Source organism: Mastomys coucha, unplaced genomic scaffold (assembly GCF_008632895.1).
Source record: "Mastomys coucha isolate ucsf_1 unplaced genomic scaffold, UCSF_Mcou_1 pScaffold6, whole genome shotgun sequence".
Lineage (NCBI taxonomy): Eukaryota > Metazoa > Chordata > Mammalia > Rodentia > Muridae > Mastomys > Mastomys coucha.
Genome location: NW_022196912.1, coordinates 69,660,394 through 69,680,429, shown reverse-complemented (window position 1 = coordinate 69,680,429; position 20,036 = coordinate 69,660,394). Strand labels below are relative to the sequence as shown.

Genomic DNA, 20,036 nt, shown 5'->3' with positions numbered 1-20,036 from the left:
AAAAAAAAGTTCATTATGTGACACAGGGATATTTATAAAAATAGAAGAACCAGGGCTGGTGAGATGGCTCAGCAGGTAAGAGCACTGGCTGGTCTTCCTGAGTTTAAATCCCAGCAACCACATGGTGGCTCACAACCACCCATAATGAGATCTGACGCCCTCTTCTGGTGCATCCAAAGTCAGCTACTGTGTACTTACATATAATAAATAAATCTTTGGGCCAGAGCAAGCAGGGAGCTGAGTTGACCTAAAAATTCAATTCCCAACAACCACATGAAGGCTTACAACCATCTGTACAGCTACAGTGTACTCACATACATAAAATAAATAAATTCTTAAAAAAAAAAATAGAAGAATCAAAAAGACAAATGTCTTGTGGGGCATGGTGGTGGGTGCCTATAATTCCATTGTTCCTGTAAGTCTTAGCCCTCAGGAGCCCCTGAACTCAAGGTCAATCAGGCTGTAAAGTGAAACCTTGTCTCAGATAACCAACAGGGAAAAGTGTTGTGCCATTGATAAAAGGAGAGAGCATTGTGTTTGGTATAGAAAAATGAGGAAGTTGAAGAAAAAAAAACTTTTAATTATCTGGAGTAATCTTTGTATTCTGAGACAGAGTCCTGGCACACAGCTCAGGCTGGCCCATTGCTCATTATGTAGCCTAAGCTAGCCACAAACTTTGACTCCTGATGGGCCTTCTGACCGTGGGATTTCAGAGTTTGCCATGGTGGCTCACCATACCTGTTTGTTGATTCTTATCAGTTGTGTTTAGGAAATGCTAATGTGGCCAATGAAAACAGATGGGGAAATGTGAGCTGGGAGTGTAGCTCTGCGGTGCAGCCCTTGACCACGTACCCCACCACGCCCCACCCACCCCCAGCTCATGCATGCCCATACAAAGAACAAAATAAAGAAAGTTATTCCCAAAACTATATGATTCATGTACTAGCTTGCTTTGGGTGTTGCAACAAATCACCTCTAATGGGCTAAAACAACAACAATTTGTTTGTTTGTTTGTTTGTTTTTTGTTTTTGTTTTTGTTTTTTTCCGAGACAGGGTTTCTCTGAGTAGCCCAGGCTGTCCTGGAACTCACTTCTGTAGACCAGGCTGGCTTTGAACTCAGAAATCCGCCTGCCTCTGCCTCCCAAATGCTGGGATTAAAGGTGTGCACCACCACCGCCTGGCCACAACAGCAATTTTCATAATCCTAGAGGACAGAAATTAGAACTCAGCATGCCTGCCTGGAGACCCAGTATCTTCCCTCCAGGGTCCTTAGGGTCTTATTCTTTCCCTTTCACCGTAGAAGTAGGTGGCAGCACTATAAGCTCTGCAGTCATGTTGCCTTCTCTCAGTTGGATTAGTTCTTGTTTAGAGACAGGGTCTCAAAACCATACAACCCTGGCTGGCTTGAAACTTGATCTGTAGATCAGGCTGCCTCTAACTTACAGAGGTCCACCTGCTTCCTCCTCCAGAGTGTAAGGGCCACCATACAAAGTTTTTGTCCCTAAAGACTGATAGCCTGGAGAGGTGGCTCAGCAGATAAGAGCACTCTGCCCTTCCAGAGATCCTGGGTTTAATTCCCAGCAACTGCATAGTGACTCACAACCATCTGTAATGGGATCTGATGCCCTCTCTGGTGTGTCTGAAGAGAGCGACAGTGTGCTCATACATAAAATAAATAAAATAGGGGGCTGGAGAGATGGCTCAGAGGTTAAGAGCACTGACTGCTCTTCCAAAGGTCCTGAGTTCAAATTCCAGCAACCACATGGTGGCTCACAACCATCTGTAATGAGTTCTGATGCCCTCTTCTGGTGTGTCTGAAGACAGCTACAGTGTACTTACATATAATAAATAAATCTTTAAAAAATAAATAAATAAATAAAATATAAATAAGACTTAAGGTACACCAGAATGATCTCCTCTGGAAAACCCTAAGGGAATCACATCTGCAAAATCCTTTTGGCCTCCTAAGGCCCATTTGCAGATTGTGAGGATTTGGATAGAGATACCTTTGGGAGCCATAGCCAGCCTGCCACAGTAATTTTTTTTTGGTGGGGGAGTGTTTCGAGACAGGGTTTCTCTGTGTAGCCCTGGCTGTCCTGGAACTCACTCAGGACTAGGCTGGCCTTGAACTCAGAAATCCTGCCTCTGCCTCTGCCTCCCAAGTGCTGGGATTAAAGGCGTGCGCCACCACTGTCCGGCCACAATAATTATTTTTTTTTTTTTATGAGCACTATTTTTTTTTTAAATTGGTTTTTTACCTTTTTTTTTTTTTTTAAGATTTATTCATTATTATAAATGAGTACACTATAGCTGTCTTCAGACGCACCAGAAGAGGGCATCTGATTTCATTGTGGGTGGTTGTGAGCCACCATGTCGTTGCTGGGATTTGAACTCATGACCTTTGGAAGAGCAGACTGTGCTCTTACCCACTGAGCCATCTCACCAGCCCCACAATAATTATTTTAAAAGTGGCTTGAACATGAGTTAAAAAGCAAACCAAAAAGGAAAAAAGAGTCCCTATATTTTTGGTGGTAAAAATTAGAGGTTAAAATGGGGTCTAGCTGGTCTTGTATTTGCCATTCTGCCTCAGCCTTCTGTGTGCTATAACCACAGGAGAGTGCAGGCCTGGTCTCCGCTTTGTTTTTGTGTAGTCTTGGAAGAGTGATGAAATTACTTTAAAGTATACTGAAGCAGGCTTGGTGATACGCACCTTTCATTCCAGCCCTCAGGAGGCAGAGGGAGGAGGATCACAAGTTTGAGGCCAACCTATCTGTCTTTTTAAAAAGAGACTTAAAAAGACTGATGAGGGGCTGGCGAGATGGCTCAGCCAGTAAGAGCACTGACTGCTCTTCCCAAGGTCCTGAGTTTGGGTCCCAGCAACCACATGGTGGCTCACAACCACCGGTAATGAGATCTGACACCCTCTTCTGGTGCATCTGAAGACAGCTGCAGTAAATTACGCTGGAGTGAGCGGGGCCAGCAGAGGTCCTGAGATCAACAGCAGCCACACACATGATAGCTCACGGCCATCTGTACAGCTACAGTGTACTCATACACGTAAAATAAATAAATAAATCTTAAAAAAAAAAAAGGCTGACGAGATGGCTCCTTCATTAAGACCACATAGCTGCCAGTAATATAGTTCAAAGAGGGTCCTGCGCCCTCTTCTAACCTCTCGGGCTCCTTCATGCATGTGGTACACACATTTACACTCAGACACACACAGATAAAATAGAGAAAGTTTTATGTTGTGCTTTCTCTTTTAGCTTAAAGCAATAAATGTAGATCTCCAAAGTGATGCTGCTCTGCAAGTGGACATTTCAGATGCTCTCAGTGAAAGGGATAAAGTCAAGTTCACCGTCCACACAAAGGTAAAGTGGGGCTTTATGTTTTGTGTTACTTTACGAGGGCTGTTACTTGTATAATATGGTGATTGGAACTTAAATTTTAAATATATTGGCGTCATAGGTCTTAATTGACTACTATTTTAACAAACAAGGTTAGGGAAGTTACTTTTTGTTTAAGTGTTTTTTGAAACAGCATGTCGTTTGTGTGTGTGCGCATGCACACACACGAGCAAGTACCTTTGGCTGTCTAGGAACTCAATGTGTTGACTGGGCTCACCTCAGCTCCAAGGTCTGTCTGCTTCTGCCTTTGCACTGCTGGGATTAAAGGCGAGCACCTCCACAGCTAAAGTATAAATTTTAAGGGATGATAGCAGTACAATATATGTGCCTATTGTTTTTCAGAGATCTGAGGATAATTTTACTTTTATTCAAGAAAATTGCTGTCTTTACAGAGTTCATTGCCAAATTTTAAGCAAAATGAATTTTCAGTCGTTCGACAACATGAGGAATTTATCTGGCTTCATGATTCCTTTGTTGAGAATGAAGACTATGCAGGTTACATTGTAAGTATGGGGCAGGGGTCTCCTTCCTTCCTTCCTTCCTTCTTCCTTCCTTTCTTTTTTTCCTATAAACATGTATCTACATGCTGTGTGTGCAGGTACCCACAGAGGCCAGAAGAGATACCCGAGAATTTGAGTTAAAGTAAGTTGTAAGCTGCCTGACATGGGTGCTAGGAACCAAACTCAGGTCCTATAGAAGAGTACCAAATTGCTGAACCATCTTTCCAGCTCTTAGTTTATTTTTAATGATGTATATGTGTATCTGTGTGTGGGTGTGTGCATGTGAATGCAGGTGCCTGTGGAGGCTAGAGGCATCGGATGTCCCTAGAGCTGGACTTATAGGTGGTTGTGAGCCACCCCACAGCATCAGGAACTGATCTTGGGTCCTCTGTACGACACTGATGTCCTTACTGCTAAGCATCTCCCCAGCCTGAGTTTTCATTTTCTAAGAGCATTTTGGAAACTCCTGTGGTTTCATTTAGCATTTTTAGTAACTGATGTGGCTTGTAAAATGGCAGCTGTGAGACGTTGGCTTACCACATTTTCCCCTGGGCTGTCATATCTGACTTTGAATCTGTTACATTTCTTACTTGATCTTGAATTCTTTGGGTTTTTTTAAAAGTAGAGTCTTGCCTAGCCCCTTCCTGGTCTGGGACTCACTATGTAGTCCAGGCTGACTTTGAACCTGCAATGGCCTTGATGCTGCCTGTCAAGTTCTAGGATTAAAGATAGGAGCCCTTCTGAGCTTGGATAGTTACTGTTAATATTGGGGTAGGTAATTAATGAGGAAATGTTTTCTGGATTTGGGCTCTGAGTGGACAGGTACTTAAAGCTTAGAAGGTTCCTGAAGATATTGCAATCAAGAGTAAGTGATTATTCTTCCCCAGCTGTTAATATTTATGATTCCCTGAGGTCATCACGACTTCACTGTGTCTCCGTCCTGAGACCAGCACTCCCTTGATGTGTATAGGCTCAGGCTGTGCTGTCTGAGCAATAATGCCTTCTTTTTGCATTCTAGTCCCATCTTTTCCCCCAACCTCTCATGTGAGGGTGCCTTTTTCTGCTTTCTCTACCAGGAGGCTAACTATTCCTCACCCATTAAGACTTTATAAAGAGCATAAATTATCTTTAAGCTCTGTGCTCATCGCGGTACCTACTGTAGAGGAGCTGTTTAATGTGTATATCCTGAACTGTATCGGATGTTATCTGACTCTCCCTTTTCTCAGAGCAATTTGTTGTTGTTGTTGTTTTAACTTAGGGAAACTGGAGAGATGGTTCAACAGTTAGGAGCACTTGCTGCTCTTACAGTGACCCAAGTTCAGTTCCCAGGACCCACATGGCAGCTCACAAATACCTGGGAACTACAGAGATCCTATGCCTTCTTCTGGCTTCTGTGGGCACTAGGCACCTATATGGTGCGCAGACATAATCAGAGGCAAAACACAAATGTACAAATGCATAAATGTTTTTGTTTTTGTTTTTGTTTTTGTTTTTTGGTTTTTCAAGACAGGGTTTCTCTGTGTAGCCCTGGCTGTCCTGGGACTCACTCTGTAGACCAGGCTGGCCTCGAACTCAGAGATCTGCCTGCCTCTGCCTCCCAAGTGCTGGGATTAAAGGAATGCGCCACCACCGCCCGGCACATAAATGTTTTTTAACTAAAAATTTCAATTCATATTTATCTATTTATTTGGGCTTTTTTAAGGTCAAAAATACATTTTTTCATGCAATATATTCTAATCATGGTTTTCCTTCCTTCATTGCCTCCTAGATTCTCCCCAACTCCCCACCCATCCGTCTCCACACCCATCCATCCCCATACTTTCCTATTTAGAAAACAGACAAATAATAACAAATATGGAGGGGGCATATTGTTCCTTAAAGTTAGTTATTTGGTTTTGTTATAGATCCCACCAGCACCACCAAGACCTGATTTTGATGCTTCACGGGAAAAACTGCAGAAGCTTGGAGAAGGGGAAGGGTCGATGACAAAGGAAGAATTCACAAAGATGAAACAGGAACTGGAAGCGTATGTGATTTTTTTTTTTTTTGTTCCTTTTGTTAACTGTGCTCTATGATATCCATTTCACCATAGTGACTGAAAAAACCAGGGTAAATCATAACAGTCTGTTAATGACTATGATCAGAGCCTCTTCAGGAAAAGTATACCATTGTCTTCATTGTCAAATTTTGAATTATTTAAATAGACTCTGAAAATTGGAAATTGAGGATGAAAATTGAGGATCTAAAACCTTATTGAAGTAATAGGAAGGCAATATGACTTTAAAACAGTATTTTCTAAAAATTATTTATAAGGCCTCAGTCATACTAGCCTGTTTCCTCAACATGTATCTGCCCTATAGCTTCCATTTCTTGTAGAAAGTGTGATGAGCAACTCTTTACATGTTTTCTTTTATGACCTGGTCTATAGAGCGAGTTCCAGGACAGCCAAGACTATACAGAGAAACCCTGTCTTGAAAAAACAAAAAACAAAGGATAAATAATAAAACGGGCATGGTGGTGCATGCCTTTGAACCTAGCACCTGGAAAACAAGAGCAAGTGCATCTCAGATCAAGGCTCCACAGTGGCTTCCAGGCTGGCCAAGACTCCACAGTGACAAGAGCCTAATCATAGTAGCACAAACCAGCCAGGTCCGCTGGCGCACACCTTTAATCCAAGCACTGTGGAGCAGAGACAGTCAAATCTCTGAGTTTGAGGCCAGCCTGCTCTACAGAGTGAGTTCCAGGCCAACCAGATCCGTTACAGAGAGAGACGCAGTCTCAAAAAACAAACAAAATGGGGTGAAAGCACAGACCTTTAATCCCAGTACTTGGGTGGTAAAGGCAGGAGGATCAGGAGTTCAAGGCCAGCCTCATCTGTGTAGTGATTTTAAATATAACCTGGGTCACATAAAACCCTGCCTCAGAACAAGAACAATAAGAAAAAGTGTAAAGTGCATGTATATTTCCTTTCCTTTCCTCTGGCAGCTCTAGGTGACCTAAAGACGACGACTAGGACCACACTAATGAGAAGAGTTAGACAAGTTTTTTTCTCATTAATTTCTTTTAGGGGGCTGGAGAGATGGCTCAGAGGCTAGAGTGCTTGCAGCTCTTGCAGAGGACCAGAGCATATCAGATGGCTTACAACTGTAACTCCAGCTTTGGGGTATCTGACAGCCTCTTCTGGCCTCCCTGGCAATCGAACACATGTGCATAAACACATGCAGACAAAATTGTTACTTTTATATACACTCAGAACATATTAGGTTCTTGAAATTTTGATAATTTTTTTACTATTAACATATTTGATAAAATAGTTTCACTCTCTTTTGAACTTTGTAGTTTTGGGAGTTGTGGACATTTAGTTTTGTGATAGTAGGCACCCCATCATGAGTGATCTTATATCCCAGAGCATCCATCCGGCTGCCTGCTGGCAACAGCTACTTGCCAACCTTTCCAGATCTTAAGTGATGAACACAGTACGGCCATTTCTCCCTTTGTGCATTTTCTTTATCTTTAAGTTTGCTTTCAAGCATCTAATCACAGTACTGCTAAACTCTTTTTCAGAATGCTGGATGAGTATTATGAAGCAATAAATAAACAAAGTAGATGGTTGTTGAAATGTAAAGTGACACATCAGAATTCTGTCTGTTCTGGGTGCAGCGGTAGTCCAGTAAGACTAGAGAAGCTAGAAACTAGTGGAACACTTACTGTTGAGGCTCTGGCTTTCCCATGGCCCTGGTCATGGTTCTGTGGTCTGGGTAGGGGCTGAAGAGCAGAACACTGGGTTTGCCCCATTGCCACCTGCATCCTCTGCACCTTTCTTTTTGTCTTCACTGAGTGACCACACTCCCAGAGGTCAAACACTCCCAACACTGACCCTGCTGTGGTGCTCGTACATAAAACTTAGGCTTCTTGCATGAAGTTGAACCAAAAGTATCTGGCTTTTTCCTTGATTGGTTCCCACCACCACCACCATTGTGCACGTGCGAACACACACACACACACACACACACACACACACACACAACAAAACTTGTGTGCTGCTCTATGGTTGCTTGAATTCATTGACAATATAACTTAAACACATTTCTTCAATATAATGTTATAAATAGTTGCTCTGTGGTGTATGTGTGTGAAAATAATATTAACACTGAAATATAATTAATAAGATGTGGGTATTTTTTGCATATGTATATTCAAGCTGTAATTTATAAAAACTGTGTTGTTAAGATTGTATCAAATTACTCTTTACCTAAACAAATATCCCAACCTAACATCAACTTGCATAATAGAAAAGTTTGTTAAGAGTTGACATTTTAACATTTAGATACAGTAAATACTAAAATAGCATGAGGCTTTCTCAGAAATGAATCTTAAACTTCTTTTACTTAACAGTTAAACTAAAAGCTTTATTGATATGAATTATGTCTTTGCATTTTTAGTTTTAGAATGCTCCAGCAAATGGAGCTCGGGATGACTTTGTAGTTGAATCCATTGTTTACTCTTAATTTCATGTTGTTTCTAGTGAATATCTGGCAATTTTCAAGAAGACAGTTGCGATGCATGAGGTGTTCCTGTGTCGGGTTGCAGCACATCCTATTTTGAGAAAAGATTTAAATTTCCACGTCTTCTTGGAATATAATCAAGATGTGAGTGTCAGATTAATGAAAGCAGCAATGGAAGTTGCTGCTGTCTGTTATTTTTATAAGGGTTTGGAAGGTGGGGGAGGAACCCTGGCCCAGCTGGACTTGATGCCAGCACCGGACGATTTAGAGTCAGAGGGTGTAATAAAGAACTCTTTCCACCACATGGGACCTGGAGGTCACACTTAAGTTGCCAGCGGGCACCTCTAATTTTTCAGGGTCTGAATGCTTTGATTTTTCAGGGCAGTTTAAAGTACCACATTTTCAGTAGCAAAATAGAATTTCAGTAGAACTTGAGTGGATCAGTTAAATCAAGTTATAAATTGAACTTCCATAATCCAAAAGCCTGAAGTCAAAAACTTTGTTTCCCTGAAACAGAAGCCAAAGTATAGCAGATTGAGCCAAGGTCTGAAAATCCCTTCAGCCCTGGAAGATACAGGATTTCTGCTCCTTTTTCCCCATCATGATTGCTGTGATTATAGGCATGTGCTATCTTGCCCAGTTTGGATGTGGTACGGGAGATATAACCTAGAGATTTATTTAGCCTCTCTGAACTGAGCTACGACCCCAACCCCAAACCTTTTTTTTTTTTCTTTCTACTTTTTAGTCTGGATTTCGGGATAACATCAAACTCAATACTGTCTCTGCTTGCTTACTTAGTTTTAAAATTATAGGCATGCACCATCAAAGCCAGACTGAAATACAAACCTTTTATTTTTTTTAAACCATTTTCATACTCAGTAAATTTCAGGGCCTGTGAGATACCTCAGAGAAGACACCTGATGTGAGCTCTATCCCCTGTGTTCCAATAACCTTTCTCTTAACACCAAACCCCATCTGAGCCCTAGGCCAGATTGTTTGATATTCAAGTATTCTAGGTTTTAGTTATATCAATTAATGTAAGGCCAAATGCTTATATTTGTGGCGTAAGAAGTTTCTTTTGGCCAGGCAATAATCCCAGAACTGGGAAGCAGAGGCAGGTGGATTTCTGTGAGTTCATGGCCAGCCTAGTCTACAGAGTAAGTTCCAGGATAGCCAGGGCTTCACAGAGAAACTGTCTTGAAAAACAAAACAAAACAAAACAACCATAACAACTAATTAGAAACTGAGAGAAGTTTCTTTTGTAAACTCGGGATGAATAAGCTAATGATGATACTCAATTTTGGTGGCTCTAAGTTTATTGTTTGTTTGTTTGTTTTTAAGTATGCAAATATAAAAGTAAAATGTAATTTTAAAAGTGCTTACAGGAATAAATAACTGTGGGTTAGAGAGATGGCTTAGCAATTACGAGCACTGGCTGCTCTTCCAGAAGACCTGGGTTTAGTTCCCATCACCAACATGGCAACTCACAACTGTCTATAACTCCAGACCCAGGGGTTAGACACTCTGACACAGACATAACGTGAAGGCAAAACACCAATGCACATGAAATAAAAATAAATAAAAAGGTTTTTTTTAAAGATTTATTTATTTTATGTATATGAGTACACTGTAGCTGTACAGATGGTTGTGAACCTTCATGTGGTTGTTGATCTGCTTGCTCCAGTCAACCCTGCTCACTCCAGTCCTGCTCCCTCAGTCCCTGCTCACTCCAGTCCCAAGACTGATTGATTGATTGATTGATATTTATTTATTTATTTATTTATTTATTTATTTATTTATTTTGGTTTTTCGAGACAGGGTTTCTCTGTGTAGCCCTGGCTCTCCTGGAACTCACTCTGTAGACCAGGCTGGCCTCGAACTCAGAAATCCGCCTGCCTCTGCCTCCCAAGTGCTGGGATTAAAGGCGTGCGCCACCACCGCCCATTGCGATTTATTTGTTTTATGTATATGAGTACACTGTAGCTGTACAGATGGTTGTGAGCCTTCATGTGGTTGTTGGTCTGCTTGCTCCAGTCAACCCTGCTCACTCCGGACCCACTTGCTCAGTCCCTGCTTGCTCCAGCCCAAAGATTTATTTATTATTATAAATAAGTATACTGTAGTTAATCTTCATACACACCAGAAGAGAGTGTCATTACCAGTGGTTGTGAGCCACCATGTGGTTGCTGGGATTTGATCTCAAGACTTTTGGAAGAGCGGTCAGTGCTCTTACCTGCTGAGCCATCTCGCCAGCCCCAAATAAAAAGTTTTTTTAAAAGTATATAATTGTAAAAGGGCTAAAGTTATAACTTAGTTGTAGGTGGTACTCTGACATGTGATAGCCTGTGCTCTTGAGCTCCCGGCTCTTGGCTGGTCTAGAACTCCATACATAGGGAGTTGACCAGGTTGTCTCCTGAGTGCTGAGATTAAAGGGGTGCACCATCTTACCTGAGTCTAGCACTTTTTAAAAAAAACTTTAATTACATTGCTTTCTTTCTTTTTTTAAAGATTTATTTATTATATCTAAGTATCCTGTAGCTGTCTTCAGACACACCAGAAGAGAGTGTCAGGTCTCATTAAGGATGGTTGTGAGCCGCCATGTGGTTGCTGGGATTTGAACTCGGGACCTTCAGAAGAGCAGTTGGTGCTCTTAACCTCTGAGCCATCTCACCAGCCCTACATTTATTTCTTGTATGTGGGTACACTTGTGGAGGTCACAGGATGATTTGTAAGAGGCCTTTCCTTCCATGTGGGTTTCTGGATTGAAGGCAGGTTGCTAGGTTCAGTAGTAAGTCCCTCTACCTACTTAGCCATCTTCCTGTTTGATAATGTGGATTTGTCCTTTATTTAATATAGTTTATTACTCATGCCCTTCATTTTGACTAATATTTGAAACAGCTGTTGGTAGCATTTGAGTTGTCAGAGAAAGGAAGTTGTATGCTCTTTTTTTTTAAAGATTTATTTATTATTATACATAAGTACACTCTAGCTGTCTTCAGACATACCAGAAGAGGGTGTCAGATCTCATTACGGGTGGTTGTGAGGCACAATGTGGTTGCTGGGATTTGAACTCAGAACCTTTGGAAGAGCAGTCAGTGCTCTTAACTGCTGAGCCATCTCTCTAGCCCAGTTGTATGCTTTTTAACAAAGCCAGTGTGGTAGACTAAGAAGAAGCGGGTGGCTCTCTCTAGGCCAAGCTGGGCTACATAGAGAGATCCTGTTGTCACCCCCCCTCCCGCCCTAGAAAAAGGAATAGAGATTAGATTTTAATTTTATTTTGGCCTTTTGAAACAGGGTCAGTGGGCAGTGGTGGTGCACGCCTTTAATCCCAGCATTTATGAGGCAGAGAGGCAGGCAGATTTCTGAGTTCAAGGCCAGCCAGGGCTACACAGAGAAACCCTGTCTTGAAAACCAAAAAAAAAAAAAAGACAAAAGAAACAGGGTCAGTTAGCCTCAAACTTGCAGAATCCTCCTGCTTTGTGTGCCTAGTATTGGGATATGGGCACACATGACCACACCTCGTTAGAGATTAAGTATAGTTAACACCTTTTACTGACCATTCAGTGTGCCTTTCATGGTGTTTATTTAGAGAAGCTGAGTAAAGAGAATGATTTACATAGCACTTCTCTTTGTCTGTTTTTAGACTAGGTCTCCTATGCTGCGCTAGCTGTCTTGGAGCTCACTCTATAGACCAGTCAGGAATCTTAACTCAAAGATCCTCCTACCTCTGCCGCCCTGAGTAGTGAGACTATTAAGTGTGTGCCATCATGCCTGGCTGTACTTTAGTTTCCTTTTTTCTTTCTTTTTTTCTTTTTTTTTTTTTTTTTTTTTTTTTTTTTTTTTTTTTTTTGTTGAGACAGAGTCTCTGTTTTGCTCCGGCTGTTCTGAAACTCCAAGCTAGCTTTGAACTCAGAGAGATCCATCTGCCACTGCCTCCCAGTGCTGAGGTCAAAGGAGTGTGCCACAGCACCTAGCTCAGTTCTGGTTTTTGTTTGTGAGCCTGCTGAGCCATCTTTTCAGTACCCCACTCCCTGCCTTTTTTTGTTTTTTTTAATAATTATATTAGTTGAGTTTTTTCTTTTTGTTTGTTAGAGGTTTCTTTCTTTGTTAACATTCTAATTGTAGCATTTTCCCCTTCCCTTTCCTCTTCAAACCACCCATGTCCCCTCCCCAGTCTCCTTCAAACTCATGACTTCTTTCTATCAGTCATGGTTATTGCAGGTACCTATGTGTTTGTATGTACATGTATTTCTAGACCCGTTGAGTCCATATAATGTTACTTGTTTGTATGTTTTCAGGGCGGACGTTAGGGCACTAGACAACCAGATGATGTGCTGTTCTCTAGGGAGAGCCCTCTCTCCTAGTTCTACGCAGCTGTCTTAGTCGGGGTTTCTATTGCTGTGAAGAGACACTATGCAGTGAAGTGACCACAGCAACTTTTATAAAGAAAAGTTTAAATGAGTCTGGCTTACAGTTCAGAGGTTCAGTCCACTATCCTCATGGCAGGAAGCATGGCGGCATGCAGGCAGACATGGTGCTGGAGAAGGAGCTGAGAGCTCTACATCTGGTGTGTGTGAAGACAGATTTATCTTACTCATGTAAGATAAATGCATAAATCTTAAAAAAAAAAAGAAAGAAAGAAAGAAAGGACGGACTTGGCCTAATATATTTCGGAGCTAGTAGAGTATCATAACAATGTGTTGTCCACTACATTTCTTTTTTTTTTAAGATTTATTATATACAGTGTTCTGCCTGCATATATGCCTGCATGCCAGAAGAGGGCACCAGACCTCATTACAGATGGTTGTGAGCCACCGTGTGGTTGCTGGGAGTTGAACTCAGGCCCTCCGGAAGATCAATCAATGTTCTCAAACTGAGCAAACTCTCCAGCCCCTACTACATTTCTTATGTATAAAGAAAGTCCTGTATTAAACTTAACTTTTTTTTTTATTGCCTTTCAGTTGAGTGTTCGAGGAAAAAATAAAAAAGAAAAACTTGAGGATTTCTTTAAAAACATGGTTAAGTCAGCGGATGGAGTAATTGTTTCAGGAGTAAAGGTAAAATTTGTACTTGAACAGCATTAGTCAAGAATATAGACTTTGTTTTGTAGATAGGGTCTGTATAGCTCTGGTTGGACTGGAATTCACACAGACCCATTTGCCTGTGCTCTCAGATTCTGGGATTAAAGGTGTGTGCCCCTATACCTGGCTGCCCTATGTATTTTATGAATGTTCTGGAGGTCTGACCTTGAGGCAACTAGGTAGAGGAGAGAGATAAGGGAAAATGTCTGTATAGAATGGAAGTTAAAGAGGCAGGCAGATTTCTGAGTTCAAGGCCAGCCTGGTCTACAGAGTGAGTTCCAGGACAGCCAAGGCTACACAGAGAAACCCTGTCTCGGAAAAAAAAACAAACAACAAAAAAAGAATGAAAGTTAAATCCCGTGTACGTGGGACCTTCAGGGCACAGGACAGACAGCCGTGGATGGGCTGCCTTGGGTAAAGTGTGGTCTTGGATCCCAGCACTTGGGAGCAGAGGCAGGCAGATTTCTGAGGCCAGCCTGGTGTACAGAGTGAGTTCCAGGACAGCCAAGGATACACAGAGAAACCCTGTCTTGAAAACAAACAAACAAACAAACAAACAAAGTGTGGTCTTGGGAAAACTGCCTTCTCTGAGTCTGTTTCTCCATCTTCAAATGAAGTAATATCACTTGGTTCATGGGGTTGTGGGAAAGATAAATGAAATATGAGAGAAAATATTTATTAGTCCTTTACTAAATAGTACCTATTTCTTTTTTCTTAATGATGGTTTTTAAATTGTATGATAATTTACTTATCTGGCATCTTTTTTCTGTAAATGTTACAATATCAGCACATATTAAGATAAATAGTGCTTCTATTTCATTGTTACTGCCAGCTCTTAAGTCTGCAGGAAAGCCTGTGTGTGCTATTTGATGTACACTCTGAGCTGGTGTTAACAGTCCAGGTGTTGACTGCTCTCCCATAGAGACTCAGTCTGTTTCCCCTGCTGCTGCTGTGCATTGACGGTTAATGGTTTTCCTAGCTAGTGACTATAAACCACTATTAACTATGCTTTTGGTAATCAGTGGAGATTCTTGAACATGTATAATATATTCATTAGAGGCTTGTGCTTGCAGTCTTCATTACAGCCTTACAAGTTAGTTGTCTATCCTCGTTTTCATGGTTAAGAAAAGTGGTGTGTTTGAAGTGATGGTTAAGTGACACTTTTCTTTAGAGCAGACTCTTGCTCAGATTCTGTTGCTGTAAATGCTAAATTATATCAGTAACTCAAAGAACAGTTGCTAGAAAGCACTAATAGTGATTTTCTTTTATTTAAAACCTATATCTAGCCTTATTTCAAGAAGAGATTGGGGGCTGGAAAAATGATTGTTTGGTGTTAATACCAGTGGCTGACCTGGTATCCACATGGTCTGCAATTCAGTTTCTAGGGAATCTAATGCCCTCTGTGAGCACTAGGTGCACAGGTGGTGTGCAAACATTCATGCAAGCAAAACACCAATGCATGTGAAAGAAAAATAGATAAATGTTTAAAAAAAAAAAGATTGAAAGTGGTGCTTAACTGTATCACTATTCCCACAGAGATCATTTGGCTAGGTTTATCCAAGCAGTTAGTTGGCTAGGCAGCCCCTGAATGACCTGTGAAATGTATAATAGATCAGGAAAAATAGGTTTCTCATTTATAGATACCAGATCTTCCCCCTTCCTCAGAAGCATTTGTTCACTCCTCTGGCAGTGGTGTTTGTGGCAGCAGAGCACACAGCCAGTGCCTGTTTTAGAGTAAACACAGACACTCTAGCCTTCAGCCATAAAGTCTCCCTGTGCCAATGGGGTAAAGCCAGAGTGCTGGAAAATAGTGCTCCTTTCTTGACTGTAAATGATGACAAAGTTTTAGATGACAAGGTAGAGCAAACGTGTAAACAGCCACCACTCTTTCCTCATCCCACAGGATGTAGACGACTTCTTTGAGCATGAACGAACATTCCTATTAGAATATCACAACCGAGTTAAGGATGCATCTGCTAAATCTGACAGAATGACAAGATCTCACAAAAGTAAGGCTTCTGTAGTAAAAGTTTTTGTTTTTTGTTTTTTGGTTCTTTTTTTTTCAAGATTTGTTTGTTTTGCTGGTCATGGTGTTATCTTTAATTCCAGCACTCAGAAGGCAGTCTGTTAGTTCAAGGCCAGCCTGGTCTATATAGTGAGTTGTAGGACAGCCAGGGCTCTGTAGAGAGACCCTGCCCCAACTGCCCTCCTCCCACCCCCCCAAATATGTGTGTTTGTGTATGCCTTGGTGTATGGATGTGCACAATGGAGGCCAGAAGAGGAACTGGAGTTGTAGGTGGTTATGAGTCACCTGATATGGGTGCTGGGAACCAAACCCAGGCAGGTCCTCTACAAGACCAGCCGTTGCTCTTAACAGCTACATCATGTCACTACCTCCAAACTTAGATTATAACTGAAATAATTGTAAAGTCAACATGTTACTTACACTTTAAAAGTCTGGATATAGAACAGTGGTCTGTGACATTCAGGCCCCTTAAGTGTCTTCTTTGGGTCAGAATGTATCCCAAGCTGTTCTTGAAGTCACTGTGTAACCAAAAATGTTCTTGAGCTTGTGATCTTCCTGCCTTTGCTTTGCCTAAACTGAGACTATAGGTGTGTGCTCTATCCAGTTTTTATGTGGTGGCCGTCAAACCCAGCGCTTTATGAATGGTAAATCAACACACTCCCAGTTAAGCCGCAGTCCTAGCCCCCACCTGTTTTGATTCAGTCTGGCCTTGAACTGTGAGACTTCCTGCCTCAGCTGCCCCTGAGACCTTTTTAAGGTGTGTCTGTTGGTTTTGTTGGTATGTACTGGTAGTCCCATTGCTTGAGGGCCAGCCTGGGCTATGTAACAAGTGAGATGAGATAGCTCAGTGGGTAAAGATCTGTACTGTACAAGCACGATGATTTTAGTTCAATCCCAGGAACCCACATAAAGGTGGAAGAAGAGAATCAGTTCCATAAAGTTGTCCTCTGGCCTGCACACTGTGCTATGACATGCTTGTGCTCATACTCAAAACACACACTTAAATAATACTATTTAATTTCTTTATTATTATTAATTTTTTAAAAGATTTACTTATTTTATGTGTATGAGTACACTGTAGCTGACTTCAGACACACCAGAAGAGGGGATTGGATCCCATTACAGATTTTTTTTTTTTTTGAGCCACCATGAGGTTGCTGGGAATGGAACTCAGGATCTCTGTCTGGATGAGTAGCCAGTGCTCTTAACCACTGCACCATCTCTCCAGTCCCTAATAATAAAGTTTAAATAAATACATTTTTAAAGAAGAAAAAGAAAAAGGTATAGGCAGGAAATGAATTGAAGAAAATATTAGTGGTTTGTATTAATTTGTCCAAAAGAGAAATAGTACCTAAAGAAAAATGATCATGAGTGTGTATTCCTAGTTGATAATCTCAAAATAAAATAAAGCAGCTCATGGTAGCATGCTTATAATCCTAGCATTGTGGAGGCAGAGGCAGGAGGATTGAGTGAGCCTTAGGTCACTTCATAATAAGTTTTGGAATTATAGGTATGCACCATCACACCTAATTTATTTAAAATTTAATAGACACATTGAGGCTGGAGAGAGGTCAGAGCTAAGAGCACATGCTGTCTTTCCAGAGAGCCTAAGTTCAACTCCCAGAACCCATGCTGGGCAAAAAATGTTCTTAAACTATAAAAATTGCCGGGCAGTGGTGGTGCACACCTTTAATCCCAGCACTTGGGAGGCAGAGGCAGGCAGATTTCTGAGTTCGAGGCCAGCCTGGTCTACAGCGTGAGTTCCAGGACAGCCAGGGCTATACAGAGAAACCCTGTCTTAAAAAAATCAAAAAAAAAAAAAAAAAAGTTATAAAAATAGAGAACCATTCTAATTTAAGTAACTAATAGTCAAGTGTTTATCAGTTAATTTTGTGCAGGGTAAATATAATGTAAGGATTATTGTTTTGTTAAGAGACTCTACTGTATTCCCAGAGAGTGATCTTGTTTATTACTAGCTAATGTATGGTAATTACTTTGTGCTGTGTTCTTGTGTAGCATGTAGTGTATATTCTAGACACTTTGTAATATTGAATATCTCATTGAATCCTCCACATAAATTATGGTATGGGTACCATTGTCATCGTCATTTCCACATAGGCTGCTAACACAGGGATGCACCCAAGGTCATACATAGAGTAGTCCCATGCTGCACTGCATTCCTTTCACACTGAACTAAAAGAAGCTCTCACTATAATCCTCTCTTAGCAAGTGAGCTGCCTGTGGGGACATCCCGGGAACTGTGCTCAGATTCGGTCCTTGACCTGTAGCATCTGTGAATAAAGGCGCTATCACTTGTGTTTGTCCTATGTATATCAAGTCTCTTGTTGATAATTCCTACCTGTCACCCTTTGCAGCGACTTCCATCATTGCTAGCATCTATTACCAGATCATTATGCCTGTTTGTTGGTTGGTCATTCGGCCTTTTCAGTCTTTCTACTTTAAGATTGTAGATAGCAGGCTTTTCTGGAGGGGTAGAGAGCTCTAAAACCCCTTTTTTTGTTGTTGATTTTGCCTCCTTTTGGCTTAAATACTTAGTGATATTTATGGCCCAAACCCAAACGGTAGTGGTTTGTGAGACCTTGACCTCCAGAGTGCTTCCAGTTTTCCTGTCTTCACTCCTCCACTCCCCTTTGTTTGTAGCAGTTCTGAGTCACACCTGCTCTCTGCTGTGCTGTTCTCTATTGCTGTGACCCTTTAGTCGGGTGCGTTCTCTCCCCCGGTAAAGATTTGGTCATCCTCCACACGTGACCCAGCTTAGGTGGCGTTTTACGTATGTGTGTATTGTGTGTGTGTGTGTGTGTGTGTGTGTGTGTGTGTGTGTGTGTGTATATATATATAATATATATATGTGTGTGTATATATATATATGTGTGTATATGTATATATATATATAATGTGTGTGTGTGTGTACATAATATATGTGTATATGTGTGCATATATACAGCTCGGCTCCCATCCATCCTAAAGCAGTTCACTTGTCTGATGTTGTCCACCATACTGCATTACAGTTCCCTCCTTTACTGGGTGTCTTCCATTACATTTTGCAGACTGGTGATCATCAGTAAGTATTTTAAATCAATAGGTTAATATATTATTAAAACTTCCTCCGTAGGTGCTGCTGATGACTACAATAGAATTGGGTCTTCATTATATGCTTTAGGAACTCAGGACTCTACAGATATATGCAAGTAAGAATTATAGTTAAGAACATTAATATAAATAAAGCAGATGGACTTTGCTGACAGCAAAGGAAATAGTACTTGTAATTTTCATAGGCATTTTAGGATATTTTTATCAACCCATTTTTTATAAACTGGATTTTTATTATTATAAAATACTTGGCTTCTTTTTTTTGGCTTTTTTTTTTTTTTTGGCTTCTCGTTTTCTAATTACTATTTTATAATGTTCAGCACTTCAGGCTGGGCATGGTAGTACATCCTTTAATCCCAGCACCTAGGAAACAAAGGCCGGCAGATACCTGTGAGTATGAGGTTAGCATGGTCTACATAGTTAGTTCCAGGCCAGCTCTGTCTACATAGTGAAACCCTCTATAGATAGATAGATAGGTAGATAGATAGATCCTCTTGATAGATAGAGACAGACGTTGGACACTTCACAAATTTGCTATATATTTCATTGGGAGTCAGGTTAAACATTTTTTGTAATGCCTTGGTTACCCTTTTCCCCTGCAGTGGTGTGGCCAACCCTTAAAGTGTTAAACAGTTAGTCTACCACTGCGCTAAATACCTAGTACCCCTTCTCAACACTTTGTCACAAGGTCATATGTTGCCCATGCAGGCTTCAAATTTACTGTATAGCCAAGAATGACCTTGGACTCTGGATTTTCCTGCCTCTCCTACCTGAATGCTGCCTGCTGGATTTACAGGCATGTACTACCATTCCTTGCACTAACATTGATATTTAAACAATTTTTTTTTACATTTATTTATTTTGTGTATCTATGTGTGATAGGGATGTATATCACAGCACATCAAGGCTGGATCAAGTTTGGTATACATGAAACCTTGTTTCAAAAAAAAAAACTGGGGAGCAGATGTGTATACATCTCATCTTAGTACCTGAGGCTGAGGCAGAACAATTTTGAATTCTATGCTAGCCTGGACTACATAGTAAGACCCTGTCTCATAAAACCAAGAAAGAAGGGGAAAAAATTAAATCTTTGAACTGGAGAAATGGCTCAGTTTAGTTCCTAGCATGTATGTTTGTGGCTTACAGCTACCTGTAATTTCAATACCTTCTGCACGTATATAGAATACTCACACAACATACCTACATAAAAATTTAAAGATTTAGGGGGCTGTAAGATGGCTTAGCAGTTAGAGCCTTGGCTACTCTTCCAAAGGTCCTGAGTTCAATTTTCAGCAACCACGTGGTAGCTCACAACTGATCTCGTGCCCTCTGCTGGCCTGTAGGTATATATCCAGCAGAGCATTCATACATTAAATAATTTAAAATGTTTAAAATTATATATATTT

General features: G+C 41.0%; 1 protein-coding gene across 2 annotated transcripts in view; it reads left to right on the top strand.

Moving 5' to 3' along the window:
- The window catches only part of Snx6 (sorting nexin 6), a 44,073-nt gene that overhangs the window by 10,823 nt on the left and 13,214 nt on the right, over positions 1 to 20,036 (top strand). For both annotated transcript variants that reach the window (XM_031357767.1, XM_031357766.1), the window contains exons 3-9: positions 3,267 to 3,371; positions 3,800 to 3,910; positions 5,812 to 5,933; positions 8,433 to 8,556; positions 13,374 to 13,469; positions 15,397 to 15,502; positions 18,653 to 18,728. In XM_031357767.1, the coding sequence (XP_031213627.1) occupies positions 3,267 to 3,371; positions 3,800 to 3,910; positions 5,812 to 5,933; positions 8,433 to 8,556; positions 13,374 to 13,469; positions 15,397 to 15,502; positions 18,653 to 18,728 (740 nt within the window). The remainder of the gene's footprint in view (positions 1 to 3,266; positions 3,372 to 3,799; positions 3,911 to 5,811; positions 5,934 to 8,432; positions 8,557 to 13,373; positions 13,470 to 15,396; positions 15,503 to 18,652; positions 18,729 to 20,036) is intronic.